Source organism: Coturnix japonica, chromosome 24 (genome assembly GCF_054131305.1).
Source record: "Coturnix japonica strain WE chromosome 24, WE-NBRP24, whole genome shotgun sequence".
Lineage (NCBI taxonomy): Eukaryota > Metazoa > Chordata > Aves > Galliformes > Phasianidae > Coturnix > Coturnix japonica.
Window position 1 is genome coordinate 9092726 of NC_140686.1, and position 15485 is coordinate 9108210.

The window sequence follows — 15485 nt, forward strand, 5'->3', positions numbered from 1 at the left end:
AATGGCATCAGGTTGTTGCTTCTTGTCTTCAAATCTCTTGACTGCTGTATATTGCCTTGCTTTTCCTTTGGTTAGAAGAATTACATGCAGGTCTTCAGCCTCTTGCAAGGTTGCTCTCATATACAGACGTTCCATTGGCGGAAGAAAGCGTGCTCTTGACGTTTGTAATGTTAGACAGGAAACATGCAGCAGGTTGCAATTTAGGTTTTAAGTGAAACTAGAGCCTGACCTGACTTCTTACTTTCTCTCTGCTGTATCCCTAACCTGGAGTTATAGCTTGGAAAGACTTAGATCTGAGTGTTAACCAGGCTGCCAAGTCTCAGTGGTCATGGGTTGGCTTTTGAAGTCTGAGTACTGTAATCGACATAGCTCAGATAACTCTTGTTCTTATTGAACCCCATTTCTGGATCACCTTTGGAAAATGAGTCTGCTGTATGAGAAGGAATCTGGCCCTAACAGATGCTCTGCATCTTTGTAAAGAGTTTTAGATCTGTGTTAGTGTTTTGCTTATCTCACAAGTGGTTTATCCCTGCCTTAATGACAGAAATGAGGCTACTACGATGTCTGGATCTTGGACGTGGTTAGTTTGCTGCATTTGGCAGTCATGACTTAGTTTACTTCACTGGGGTAACCAATTTATTATGACAACTGACTGTGTTAAAACGAGTCCTTAATAAACAACCTATTGTAACTTCAAGCAGAGTTACAATGTACCACGGCTTCTGCATCTCTTGACATATTTTGCCCCACTGGCTCAGAAGTACAGATATCCACAAAGGATGGGGGTGTGTCAGCTGACAAGGAATTCTGTCCTGTGTGTCCCTTTGTTATTCTGTTCAATTGCTAACTTCATCTCCTTTGTGATGTTTGGAACGAACACTCTGGGAATCCAATTGGAATGATGAGATCCTCCCCGTGCTGCCTGCCCATTCCTGAGCAGCTGCTTCACTGACAACAGTTTTGGCAGAGACAGAGAAATCATTTTATAAAAATTAAAAAAAAAAAAAAGAAGTTTATTGTCTTTGTTTTTTTGACTGTGTTACAGCGGCGAGTGGAGCAGCCGCTGTATGGGGTAGACGGCAGCACAGCAAAGGAACCACAGGAGGATCACTCTGCTCTGCCAACGCTGATGTCGGTGATGCTGGCGAAACAGCGGCTAGAGAATGAGCAGCTGGCACAGAGGGGAGGTGGCCTCTGCTTTACTTTTGTCTCGGTGAGCAGCTCTGAAAGGACTTGAATGCCAGGGGATGTTTCTAGTTAAGGGATGGGGCATTTGAAGGAGCTCAAGTGCAGCCTGGTTTATTGATGACCAAGTCTACCACCTTCTGGTAAGTTCTTCCTTGTGAAGAGTTCTAGGTCCCAGGCTTTGCTTGTTAATAAAATGAGTTGAGTTTTAAGTTAACGATTTAAAAATCTTATGTAGATTGAAACCATAGGATGAGTACCTGCTCAACTGTGAAAATCAGAAAGAATGGAGTACAGCCTTGCTTTTAGAAGTGTAAATTTTGGGCTAGCTTAATCTCAGCTGACATGACTTATACTAGGTTTTTTTAAAGCTTTGTCTCTTAGCAGGTTGGGCCAGACATCTTCAGAGCAGCTGATTCTCTTGTGTTAATGAACTAAGTCTCTAGAGCATTCTTAAACCTTAACATATAAGTATGGTACCCAGGCCAGATTACACCTCCCATGTAAAGATAAGTGTATCTGCATGGGCACCAGCAATCGTGTTGAGGAGCATATAACGATACCCTGACTTTCTTTTGCAGGCCCAGCAAGGCAGCCCATCTTCTACGGGATCAGGGAACACTGAGCATTCCTGCACTTCCCAAAAACAGATTTCCATCCAGCACAAACAGTCACAGGTATAGCTTACCAGATGATACATCTCTTGGATATGAGATTTAAGCTTGGTGTAGCTTGTCTTCTACACCATAGGCGCAATGTCAAAAGAACTGGTAGTACCAACTTAGTCCTTAACTGTACTGGTTAAAGGTGAATCATGCTGAACTTTGTTCTTTATCCTGTAAAGGATACTTCTCAGTTGCTGCTACTGGAGTTTGCTTGATGTGTTCCTGAGGCTTTTCTATGTCGGTATTGTGGCCAGTTTTTCAACTGCATTAGAATGTGCTGGGGGGAGGAATAGTTCTGTCGTGCCCTGTCCATTTCAGTTGTGTTGTATCCTGAATGTTCTTCCTCTCCTCATTAAGTGAATACATTAAGTAAATTATACTTACGGATGCCTCTGTTCGAATGCTGCCAATCATGGGTGCATCCACACTGATTACACAAATATCCACAGCGTAGCTGCGAGTTCTTTGTCCTCTGCAGTTGTTAAGAATACACCTGTGATGTAGTTTGCCTTGAGAAGGTGAGACGTGATGTCTTCTTCAAGGTGCTTCTCAGCAAGTTCAGTGAGCTGGAGTCAAGAAGAGGAATAGCTGTTTTACCTGTGCCAGTCTTGTGATTCCTTTTATAATCTGTTAAGATTCTTCTTGTGGCGTTACGGCAAGATTTACTTCTAGCTGTGTTACCTTTCCCTGTTGCATATTAGGACATTAAGCTTTAACTACAATACATCTTGCTCATTTGTTCTTCACACCTTCTCTTAATCTTTTGATTTTCATCTCTGATTTCTCCATGAGCGACCCTTCCCTCAAGTGATTTCTAAGCAGTCGGTTTTGTGTCAGTCATTTTCACACATTAGTCTGTGTCGGATAGTTTCGCTGCTGGGCGAAGTTCATTCTCCATTTCCCCAGCAGGTGGTACAAGTTCTTTGTGCACGAAGAATCGCTGGGGATGCTAACCAGCTAACATCTCTGAGACCTGTCCTGTCACTGGGGTTGGCTCTGTTGTCTGTATTGTTAAAATGCTGGTCTGTGAAGATCCCTGCATCTTGCTAGTACTTGTGACAGAATGATGCTATGGCTCAAATACCTGCCAGAGAGGCTTTTCAGATGTCAGTCTCTGCTATCCCAACACCACTGCTTAAAATAGTGGTACCAGCTGTAGCGAGCAAGATGTTCTTATCATCTCCTGTGTTCAACAAGCCCGCAGCATCCATCTTCCCTAAGAAAGAAGATGTGTTAGCTTAGTATGCTTTGTGCCAGCACTCGGCTTCCTTGTATTTTCCAGAGATGTAGATGTAGTAGCTGCTTAAGGCAAAAAATCTGTAAAGATACTTGCCTGTGCAATGAGAATGTGTACGTTTTCATGTTGTCTCAAACTATTTGAGGTTGATAGACCGGGAAAGTAAAATATCCAGAGATTTCCAGCTTAAATTTCTTGGCATGCCAAAAGCAAGGGAGTATGAGCACGATTTCCCTAGCGTTTTCCATCAGTGTGAGGGCCTTCCAAGCTCTCTGAGGCAAGGTGAGTTGTGATGAAATAAATCACTGTGCATGTACGAACATACATCCTGAAGCATGACATCATCTGACACGGTGCAAGTGTGTATGTGCATCTGACAAGTGGGTGTAGCAGTCAGTTACTGAAGAAACTTCTGCTCGGCTGAGTGGATAGCCTTGAGTTTTCAGTAGCCAGCCTTCTCATTGCCTTCAGTGACAGAAATTTTAGTCCTGTGTGCCCATGCAGGCTGTCAGGAAGCATAAATGAAATGAAGGCAGCAGTGGGGTGACCTGCTCAAGCCCTCCTCTCTTTATCTTGTGGGATTTAGTCTCATCTCGCTTGAAATGCAGTGCTGGCAGGTGTTCATTTTGATCTTTTCCATACTGGATAGAGAAGTAACAGTGTTCAGTCTGCCAAGTTTGTCTCTTGCTTCATGGTGTTAGCTTCCAGGCAAGCCTGAAATTTGGAGAACAGTTATTAAGAACTCTGCAGGTAAGTCTCTGCTAACTCTTCTCAGAACTAGGATAGTAGCTTGATAGTTGTAAAGGTTTGCAGACAAGGAACAAGATTCCCTTGAGCTGACTTGGTTTTTTTTATGTTCATGTGCTTACTGACTTCTTCTTCCCTCCCAATCAATTGGAGTCCTAAGTTTGAAATAATCTTGTTGCCGCAAAATATAGCGTGTCTTTTTTATTTTGTTTATGGCTATAACGTATCATTGGGTGAAGGTATTTTCGGTGTAGTGCACAGGGTACAATTTTCCAAACAGATTTCACTCAAAAACAATAAAGTTTGAGACCCTCGTGGGCACTAACGCATCAATTTGTCAGAATGAAAAGCTTGTGCCTAATTACATAAATAATGTCAATCAATTATATTTTAAAATAAGAGCCTGCACTTTTGGCCAGGACCTCTTAAAACAACAACAAAAGCCATAGGTACTGTCTTTTGTCTAACCAGTGGTTGTTTGTGCCCATTAATTTGGTGTTCCAGCTGAGGGGTGAGTTTCAGTGGGTTGTTTTTCCTTTCTTTTCCCTGTGCAGGTTCTGTTACACTGCAGGAAAGGGCACTGAGTGTTAGAGGACACCACGGGCTTGGCAGAATTCAGCTATTAAAACAAAATTGGCAGTATATGGTGGTAGCTTGTTATATCTGTGTTCTCCAGAGCAGAGTGTTAGGCTGGCTGTCCAAGCCTCCTGTGCTGAAGGAGCCCATCATGCAATAAGAAAATGAAGAGTGGAGGACATCCCCTAGCCTGGGAAATGGGAGGGGATTTGTTCATTCTTAAATCTGTCCAGGTTCAAGAGGGTTATGCTGTGATGAGCTGTGCTAACTGTGAAATATCAGCTGTTCTTCTTAAATGTGGTTTATGATGGTTTTCTTCTACAGTCGGACCTCACAATGGAAAAAATATCTGCACTAGAAAACAGTAAGAACTCTGACTTGGAGAAGAAGGAAGGGAGGATAGATGACTTACTAAGAGTAAGTATTTGAAGTGGGACGACTCTTCTAAAAGCTGCTACTTAAAGATACCAAGAAACACCTGCACCAGCTGGGCTGCAGTGCAGCATTTTGTGTACTGTGTACCACTTGTAGAACCAACACTCACAAGGGTTAAACGAATCAGTCATCTCTTATTTTCAGAATAATTATCTGGTTTGCAGTCCATACTCTGCTTGGGCCTGCTGGAATCCACAACCAGGGCAGCTGTAGCAATGTGGTTCTGTAGTGCAGAGCCATTGTAGCTAAGCTCAGGTGTTTGTCTCCTCAACAGGGTTGGCCTTTCTTTGATCTGTTGCATTCCTGTTGTGAGTTTTGTTAGCTGACTTAACATATTTCTCTTCAGAATTATCCCCTTCTAAACGCTGGGGTGCTGCCCTGCCTGCCTCTTGCTTAGGAGCATGTTCTGCAACCTCACAGTAGGGAGTTTATTCTGAAATGTTGATTTATGAGTCAGTGAAACAAATAGAGGCAAAGAACTCGTATTTTGGTCAAACCCAAAGAGTGAAGCTTGTCTGTCTCAGTATTATTCTTCAGTAAAAGATGAGATCCTTGATTTAAAGCTATTTTACTTAATGGAGGAGTTGTTGTTGATCTACCTGTCATAACTGGAGAGACATCTCTTCTGGACTGCTGAAATGGATTAGAAAATGCACTAGAAGAAAAGCAAAGACTATGTGTGTCTGGTCTCAGTACTTAAAAACTAAGTCATGCTCTTAGAGATGCACATGGAAGCACTTTTGGCTTTGAGGGAAAACAATCCACAGAGCAGGATTTGTACTATCAGAAAATCAGTGAAATCAGAAGCTGTTGGTTGGAAAAAGAAGGGTTAAATTTAACTTTTTATCAGAGAAAAAGCAGCACATCAAATACGACTGTGCACTATGGAAGTATTACTGGGAGAAGATAGTAACTCAAAGGAGAATTTAATTGAAAATGCTAAGTCCATCCATTTACTCTGCCAGTATTGCGGTTAAAAGGGAGAGGATAGCCCAGGGTTGACTCAACTATTCTGAGATAGCTGTGACAAGGACTCAGTTGCTTTAAAAGAAATCAAATCGTTCTGCTTAGTTTCTTTATGCCTTAGTTTTTCGTATGTAAAAGAATGATAATGCTTTAATAGTGCTTGTCTGTTCTATGGGGTGTTAAGGTTTGAATGGGTTAAAAATGCAAGAGCTTTGCTTGGATGTTAAGAGAAGAGAAACATGGCCTCTTTTATTTTTTATTTTTCTCCTTCATCCTGCTGCTTTGCTTTCCTTTATCTGATGCCTCGAGCTAGCTTTCTTTCTAGGTGGTGCTCAGCTTGGCTCTCACAGAGTGACTTAAAGGCTTGTCTTCTCTGTTCACTTTCAGGCCAACTGCGATTTGAGACGGCAGATAGATGAACAACAAAAGATGCTGGAGAAGTACAAGGAGCGGTTGAATAGATGTGTAACAATGAGCAAGAAGCTCCTTATAGAAAAGGTGAGCAGCAGACTGCAGTCACAGTGGGTGCATTTGAAAGCTTCTCTATCTTTTTGGGCAGTGAAAACCTGTTCCTCTTGCTCCGGTGATAAGAGACAACTGGAATTTCGTCTTGAATTGTTTCTCTGCAGATAGGAATGTAATCTGAAGACTGAAAAGCATTCAGAATGTTTTAGTTTGGTTATTTTTGAATCTCAGAGATCTCCCTCGCTTAAGTGAAATAGTCTGGGCTCTAAATGCAGCGGGCGTTACTTGCTTTGAAACTTGTATACCTGAAAAGCACCATTGTCCAGCACTTGCTGTACAAGAGCAGTATCCCATTGTGAAGTGAAATTGCCAGATATGCTCTGTGACACGGGCAAGTGATTTAAAGCTTTTTTTCTTTCAAATGGCAGAGCTGGAGATCATTGCTTTGTACAGTACTCGAAATAACATGATAAAGACACTGAGAAAGTGCCAAGCTGTTGTTTACAAGCATCCAGCTTGCTTCACTGTTGAAAGATTTGCAGATTTCCTTGTAGTTCAACAATGTGGGGATTTGATTGCTCTTTCACCTGTTGGCCAATAACATCCATTGTTCGTGGGCACTGGATGGGTGCAAATACCAGGGTGCTGGCCAGTGTGGGCAGTCTGTTTGATTTGCTTTTGTCACAGAGCTGATTGTTCTTGGCTGAACGGACTCTGTTTTCTGGGCAGATTTGTAACTCAGGGCTGTATTATGTAGACCTGGCATTCAGATAATCAGTGTGTAGCTCCAGTGAGGAGCTATGCTTGTTCATCTTTAATCTTAATTGCCTGAAGCTTTGCTGCTCTCATCTCAGGCCTTTGAAACTTCCTTTCACTTACTGGAAATACTGTGTGACAGATAGCGCCACCCATTTTTTTCTGTTGAGTATTAATTGAGGCTGGCTCTTGTCTAGGATGGAGTTGGCTTATCATTGTATCTCAGCCTTAACATTGATTTGAGGTGTGTTTTCCTCCTTCACCTCCTATTAGAGTGAATAAGGGCCTGATCAGAGATGTGTCTGGAGTCCAGCTAAGCTACTGATATGGAGATAGTTTCAATCCTACTACTAAATTGAGTTTTAACTGATGATAGAGTGGGTGAGCTGCCCAAGCAGTAATGGGAAAGAAAATACAACATTGAAATGCCAGAAAAGAAGCTATCAAATGAATACATGTAAGACTGCAGAAGCACCATCAGTAATTTTTAGCAATAAAGTTCAGCTGGTTTCAAATAAGTAGCACTGAAACAGATCAAAAGGTGTCAAGGATTGGAAGTGAGTTTTGACTTGGCATAACTCTTAGCTGCCGATTTGTGGGATTTATTTTAACACGTGTTTTGTTTTCAGTCAAAACAGGAGAAGATGGCGTGCAGAGATAAGAGCATGCAGGATCGATTGAGGCTGGGTCACTTCACTACGGTTCGGCACGGGGCGTCCTTCACCGAGCAGTGGACAGATGGTTATGCCTTCCAGAACCTCATCAAGTAAGGACAGTTTTCTTTACCTTCAGAGACAGAGAAGGAAAAACTAAGCAGTTCTGTGTGATGTCTTGCATGCCAAAGTGTGAGAATGGCATGGCTGATGCATATATGGATCAGACAGGGACTCAGCTACAGACAGGGAGGAATCTTTTAGTGTTGAAGTGAGAAATATGCTTCCACTTAACTCCAGAGACTTAAAACTGGAGTCAGATTGTTTGAGTTGGCCTCTGGATTGGAAAGAAGCAGACTGCCCTGTTTAGGTGTTCTCAGTGCACCTGTCTGGCTGTGCAATCCATAGAGTGTGGGGAGAGGGAGGCCAGATTCTCTTGTATCCTGAGTCAATCAGTTTGGTTTGGAAAGTTGCTTATCTTCCCTTCCTCCCCCACCCCTTTCTACCTTCAAACTTTAAAAGAAAAAAACTTAAAGTAAATCCATGCTATTTAACTTCTTTTGCCTCCTGGTAACTGATCAAAGTAGCTGCAGAAACCTGGAAACGAAGATCAGAGACCATTTTATGTAGGATGTTAATGGAAATATTCACTAAATTCCCACCTGGCTTTGACCTTTAAGTAGGACTTGGCAAATTAATTGCATAGAGAGAGCTGTGTATAATCCATTAAAATCATCTTATCATAGAAAAAATTCTATGGTGTGATAGAGGGTGCCCGTCTCGTTAGATGCAGATTGTGAACTTGATAATATTCTCGTTAGTTTGTGCTGTAAGACGTGGAAGAAATACTTCTGGAATCCTTACTTGCAATCTCAGTCTATTTTAAAAAGTGAATTAAGCATCTAAATTCACGAGTCATTTAGGTTTGTAATTCTGCAAATGCTTTTATCACTATAAAATAACAAGGCAGCTTTATGATAGTCTCTCCTCTGAAACAAAGACTGTTTTCTTCATGAGACTGGGGATGGTGTTAGTTACACTTCAGAAAACTAAGGATAGCTGAGCTGTGCCCTTAAAGCATAGGGGATACTTTCTCAGACACTGCCAGACTTGAGGAACAGTTCAAACAGGAAAGTCTAGGATTTAGAACAGAGTATTCTAGGAAAAAAAGTGTGTGGAAACTTAGTGACTTACCGTAGATCCCTGGGTTTTCCATGAGGCTATAGCAGCTCCTTGGTTTTGGATATCCACTGCATGAATAAAACCTTTCACTTACTGAAGGGTTTCTGTGGGCTGGGAAAAGAATCCACTTCTATGTGAAAAATACCTTGGAGAAAAAAAAAAAAATCTGAGTCAATGTTTGGCACATCCTCCCTTTCTGAACAAGAGTATTTTGTTGGTAATCTAAGAGTACAGCTGATTTGAATTCATTGCTCAAGTCTCTGAAAAGCAGATGCTGAGGACGACTGAATACATTCCATTAGTTATCTCCTTTATGGTTTTTTTTCTGCCCTCATCTTTCCAGGCAACAGGAAAGGATAAATTCCCAGCGGGAAGAAATAGAAAGGCAACGAAAAATGTTAGCAAAACGGAAGCCACCTGCAATGGGACAGACCCCCCCAGCAAGCAATGAGCAGAAGCAACGCAAGAACAAGACCAACGGAGCAGAAAATGAAACGTACGTTATGTGGCCTTCTTTGTGCCTTGCAAAGCTGCAGGCTTTGATTAGAGCACAAAATATCCACTGGGAAATGGAATCTTGCCCTTGCCTCTAGGCTTCACTACACGCACAAATGAATAGTGTGGAATTAGCCTGGCATTCAGAAACATCTGGCTGCAGTTCTAAATAGTTTTCATTGGAGTAAAACATGGATCATTGCTGAGTCCGGAATTTTTGTAAGCTTAATTTCTTTTGAATGCAGTAAGTTTTCAAACTTGATGCTGAAAAAAAAGGGATGTGCAAAAGAAGTAAAGAACTTCACCCTTAATTTTGGTAGCACTGCACGATACTTTGCTTTAAAAAAAGGCATGTTCAGGAGCTTTTGTCTGTATACCTTCTGGTGAGGGTTTGGTATACTAAGGAAAAAGGTGTTCTATAAAGACAGTGTGTAAGATACTGAGCTGTGTCTCAAAAGCATTTCTTTCCAGATATTTGAATGAGGGCAATGGAAGCATTATTTAAGTACTGCCCTGTCATCTCACAAGAGACTTTCTCCCCTTTTTCAGGTTGTTGATACTTTGGGAATGCTGGTGCTCTTAGAGAGCAAAGCTTCTCACAAGAGGTTTTTAATCATTGCTCTTTCTTCTTTAAAAGTTCTTGCTGCTTAGAAATTGAAGCCAAACCCTGACCAGCTTGTTGGAAATCACATTAAGTAACCTTATTGTAAATAAAACTCACTCGCAATGTGCTGCTGAGGCACATGACCTAGTTTTCCTTTCTTCTTTTTCTCCCCACTCTGGGCAAGTCAGTACTTCCCTGTAGCTTCTACCAGTCTACTTTTCAGTCATTTTATTGCTGTCAGCTAATATCATAATTCTCAATGACGCTTCTCTTTTCATACTATTAAATCTCCTGGTTATGGCCTTACCTCAGAGGTTCTGGAGTCCTTTGAATTCTTGCACTTTGCACTTTGAAAAGTGCATATGAAGCAAAAGCTCCCACTCTTTTTTTCCACCTGCAGTGAAGATGGCATGTGATAGGGTGAGCTGTGTGCTTGAAATGCTCTCACTTGCTAAAGTGGTGCCCCCAGGTAGGATGCTGAGACTGGTCAGGTCTCCTGTATTGGAGGTATATGCTTTCTGCAAATACATAGCTTGAATGGAGATCTTCACCACTTACTCCGGCCAAGAGGACTTAAGAACAACTGAATATGCTTTTAAAGCTGAGCATTTAAATGGCAGTTGGATTTTGGAGATGTAAATTGTTCATGGTCACCATCTGAGTAATTACAGTGATTTCCAATTTGTGTAGCAATGGCTTTACCTAACAGAAGGGTACAGCTGCATTGAGGCTTATGCTTTTGGAATGGCAGCGTGGGTCTTTATATACCTGGCAATCATGATGTGTACCTGTGATATGTAGTGAGTTCCTATCTGTAGTGAACCTGCATTGATGTGATCTCCTCTCAGTCTGATTACGTTGGTGCTGCCCAGTTTTCTCTTAGGATTTCTTACTGATCTATCATTCTTTACTGTAGTATTTTAAGTTTTTGCCTTTGTGGTTTAGAGGAGTTCTTGATTAAAAACTGCTCACCTGTTCACATGGAGTGTTGTAGCTTATGATGAATACATTGGTTTTATAAGTCAGCTGCAGTGACCACTTGTATACAGATGCATTTGTTGGACCGATGTGATTCAGGTACAACAGCTTCCTGATGCTGGAGGGAGGTCTTGCTTTATGTGGAATTCTTACAGAGGCTTTTGGGTGAGTTGAATGTAAATGCTTATGAAAACTGAGTGCAGAGTGGTTGACCAAATAATTCCATTGACTTTTGTTTCCTCTTATTTTCATGGCTGTTGCTGTGTCTTAGAAGGGGAAAGTTTAATGATGTAGGTTCAGACATACCCTGCCCCAACATGACTCTCCTGAAAATAATGAATGAAACATATTGTCATTCACATACATTGTCTACTGGATCAACATTGAGGTTTGTTGAACAGCTTGGGCAGCTTTAGAGTCCCATCTGTACCACAAGTAGTGCATTTCAGGCTGTATTTCCAAAACGGGACAGTGTTTGACTTTGAGCCTCCTTGGCTTTTGTAATGCTTGCTGCGAACTTGGCTTTTTTGGGCAATATTAGCCTGGTACTCCTTACATCTCTTGCTTAATGAATAGACTATTGGTGTTTAGCTCTTGTGCACAAGAATGCGTGGAAAGCTTGTCACTGGTTTATTCAGTTGCCTTTTATTCTTTGTACAGCAGCAGCAACCAAAGACCAAAACAGCCAGAAAAGCCTTTTAGATGAGCTAAATCTGATCCAAGTTCAGACTGTTGTATTTTTCTCATAGAGTAGCACACTTTTATATCAAATGAGACATCACATAAGCATTTACGATACCAGGTGTTTTTTTGTACCTATCTTTAGTTTGTAATAGGTACTTGCTTATGGTTGAAATCCTTTCGAAGGGAACATTCTGAGCTTTGCATTAGATTTACCTGCTTTAAAACTACTGTATAAGTTGTTTCAGCTGTGCAGCCCTGTGAGCAGGGGAGGGAAGTAGTGGCATTTCAAGACAAACACTGAACCAACTGCATCCAACATTGTCTCACTTGGCTGTATGATGAGGTGAGAGAGCACAGCCCAGCAGACAGAGGGCTCCATCTCCTCTTGAAACAGAGTGTGATACTGATGCTATGGAGAACTCATGCTGACTTTTGTACTAGGTACTATACAGAGCATAACTGCTGCAACAAGGATCCCCTTGAGGCATGATTTGGACTTAATTTTAGGTTCAGAAAGGTTATTTGTATGTTCTTACATGTTATCTCGTTTACAAAGTAAACAGATGCAATTGATGTGGACATCATAACCTTATGTTCACGTGCGTGGTGCCTTTATCCATGTTGGCAGCACTGAGAAAATCAGTATAGTGATTGGTTTTGTAACTTCACAGATCTCTGTGCATTGTTAGATTTCACTTGGGATGGAACCTATCACTGTTTTAGTATGAGGCTGAATTTTGCCTCCTGCTTAGAATGGAAGCATTGAATGATATTTGCCATCAGTAAAATGGGGATCGTTTCCTTATCCCACTGTAGCTGCTTGCAGGTCTAAATAAGTGTTATTAGGGACCTGAATTTGTAATCAATACGTGCTTTATTGAAGTTTAGCTTTTGGTCTCTTGCTTGATTAGCAGATAGTGGAGTTAACAAAAAGACACACTGCTGGATGTTGGCATACTCTGTGCAGTTGTTGATTCCATAGGAGAAGGTGTATACTGCGAGTTATGTACTTTAACACACGCATTGAAATTCAACACCTTGGATGTGTCTCTCCCATACAGGTTAACGCTAGCAGAATACCATGAACAGGAAGAAATCTTCAAACTCCGACTGGGTCATCTGAAAAAGGTAAGAACTGCACAGAAGGCTTTTAGGTGGGTTTCTGACTTGTTATTCTCCAAACAGTATCATTTCACTGCAGAGGTCACTACCACAAGTTCTCTAAGTAAGAGGGGTTTTGTTACTTGAAAAGGATGCTTTTGTAATCGTATTTTCCAGGGCAGTAGTGTTTCTCTTGACTTCAGCAAATAGATGATGTCCTCACTGTTATGATTTCATGGTGGGACTTCTGCTGTTTCAGTGCATCTTATTCTGTCAATAGGGCCTGCCTGAAGCTGGGCTCTACATGTACTTAGCATGAGGGAACATGAAGGAAGGGACCAAGGGAAAGAAATGACAAGAACAAACCAGAAGCTGCAAGCAAGAGTGGCTTTCCTGTTTCTTTGTCATGCACTATCAGTAACAGATCTATAAAGTCTTTGGACTGATAGTTGTGTTTAGGTAGTTATACTGCATAATTCTTTTCACATACATTGGCTTCAATAGGAGGGACAAGTGAGCTAGAAGTCAAAATATAATCAAATAAAGGCTTTCTGCCATTTTCCTGGCTAGCTGTGATCTGTAAGGTCAAAGAGCTCTTTCCTGAGTGAAAAGAAGTAGAAATGCAACACACTGCCAGGCTTCCATCTTTTCTCAGGTGATGTACGACCCCTCTCTAATATTATTTTTCCTGTAACCTTGACACTTCAGCTGAATGCAAGGCCTCATTAACGCTGCTGTACCTCGTTATATTCAGTGGTGAGGGAAAGTTAAAGCACATATGGAATCCACTGGCACGCTGCCTATTGTATTTTATTGTCCAGTGAGTATAGATATGCGATATGAGCAGGAGTATGCTGCAAGCATAACTTGCTTTGTAGCTTCCGCATTGCTGGAGTGGATTAATTGCAGGTTGTCTGGCATGTCATGTGCCACCCTGGAACAGAGGAATCCCATTTGGAAATGGACCTTAATGGAAAATGAAGTAATGTTCTGGGATCGTGGCATTGTCTGAAGCTGTTCTTATCCCTGTCCACTTTTGGAAACTGGCTCATTCTTTGTGCCTAAAAATAGAACCAGTTGAGAAGGGAAGGAGCAGTCACAAGGCAAATGGGTAACTATGTCCCTTGAGTCATGTGTACCAAATAATGCTGCTTAAGGCACATGTTTTAATTGAGGTTTGCAAACCTGTCCTTATCAGTGTGACATCAAGTCTTGTATTTGAGGGCAGTGGACCTTCCAGTCCTATAGACTGTGACATGGTTCCTTCCTTCTCAAGGAAAGGGGCAGGAGCAGCAGTGCTGCACATCACATAGCTGAAGTTGTCCAGAGCATGTTCTTACAGGAGGCAGAGCCTCTCAGCGCCTCCTCACTTGGTTTTTAGACCTAATGTTCTCTGGAACAGAAGTCGTCTTTAGGAACTGAAATCTCTGTGATTCAGATAAAAATTCTTCAGTCTTGCTAAGTAACAGCTGAAAGTTCTTTCAGTTCACGTGTTGGCTTATCAGTCACTTTTGCCCTATGATAAAGAAATCAATCTCAGTTGAATTAAAGAGCTCTGGGGAGGGGGCTGCCTGCTTGCAAGGTGAGGTGGTGGCTGTTGGCCTGGTGTTAAAGAGAAACAAGAACCCACACAGGGACTGAAGAGTCCACGAAACCTACACTGAGATGTTCTGCTGTTCATAACTTGATCTGCTGACCACTAAAATGTATGTTAAGGTATTCCTGCTTCTCAGCTTCAGACTGTGCATGTGGTTCAGTGTGGTGTTACTCCCGTGTGAACAAGCCTTTGCTTGTCTTACCTTTGTTGATGGGAGCATGCTGTCCATTCAAATGATGCTTACAGCAGAAGCTGTTTGCTGTAACTTCCATTTCTGATTTGGGCAGCTTTTATATTTCCTGGGAAGAAAATACAGCACCCTGAAATGTGTTGGTAGATTATCGTAACATTTATGTGCTGTGATGGCTTTCAGACTGGTAGTCTATAAGAATTGAACACAAAATCTGGTACTGGAGATCTCCTTATCTTTAACATTAAGTTAGAACCATGCACGTGTAATGTGTAAGCCAAAGTGTCAGGCAGGCCACATCATCCTGCATCCTTCAAACATTCCTTCTATGGCTTTTCAGACTCCAAAGCCTGTACTTTCTTCAGAAAAATCTCATTTACTTTTGTTATCTACATAATTACGTGTCAAAGCCCAGGATACCAGTCTCTGTATTTATAGCATGTCTTTCTTAAAACATCATGTCCCAGTTTTTGAAGATGCAATCTTAAAAGATTTATCACATAGCTTGCAGAAGGGGAGAGGGGTTTGGAAAGGGAATGGCTGCCATTTTAAGCAACATTATCCGGTCGGTTTTCATTCCTTTTACCTTCTGCCTGACTCTTTAAATAGAAGTTGGTGGCCCTGTGTGCAGCAGGGGGGTTGGAGCTGGGTGATCCTTGAGGTCCCTTCCAACCCAAGCCATTCCTATGGTTTGCTGATTCTATGGCTGTGAGCAGCTTTTTAATCTCCCAGATACATTATTTGCCAATGGTCTGTTTATACCTGAAGTTACATTTGTGGTTCCAGGTGGAAATGCGTCCTATGATATCTGAAACAATGTCATGTTTTCCTTTTGGTTTTCTCTTGCACAGGAAGAAGCAGAGATCCAGGCGGAGCTGGAACGGCTAGAGAGGGTTAGAAATCTACATATCAGGGAATTGAAAAGGATACACAATGAAGATAATTCACAGTAAGCCTGTGGGAGTCATA

The 15485-nt window shown here is 41.7% G+C and overlaps 1 protein-coding gene across 17 annotated transcripts in view; it reads left to right on the forward strand.

The window, feature by feature from the left end:
- The window catches only part of TLK2 (tousled like kinase 2), a 43556-nt gene that overhangs the window by 17682 nt on the left and 10389 nt on the right, over positions 1-15485 (forward strand). For 12 of the 17 annotated variants that reach the window (XM_085523783.1, XM_015885735.2, XM_085523779.1 and 9 more), the window contains 8 exons: positions 1046-1213; positions 1767-1862; positions 4735-4827; positions 6199-6309; positions 7662-7798; positions 9211-9363; positions 12690-12756; positions 15368-15465. In XM_085523783.1, the coding sequence (XP_085379909.1) occupies positions 1046-1213; positions 1767-1862; positions 4735-4827; positions 6199-6309; positions 7662-7798; positions 9211-9363; positions 12690-12756; positions 15368-15465 (923 nt within the window). The remainder of the gene's footprint in view (positions 1-1045; positions 1214-1766; positions 1863-4734; positions 4828-6198; positions 6310-7661; positions 7799-9210; positions 9364-12689; positions 12757-15367; positions 15466-15485) is intronic. The other 5 variants (XM_085523787.1, XM_085523788.1, XM_085523791.1 and 2 more) reach the window with 2 other exon arrangements.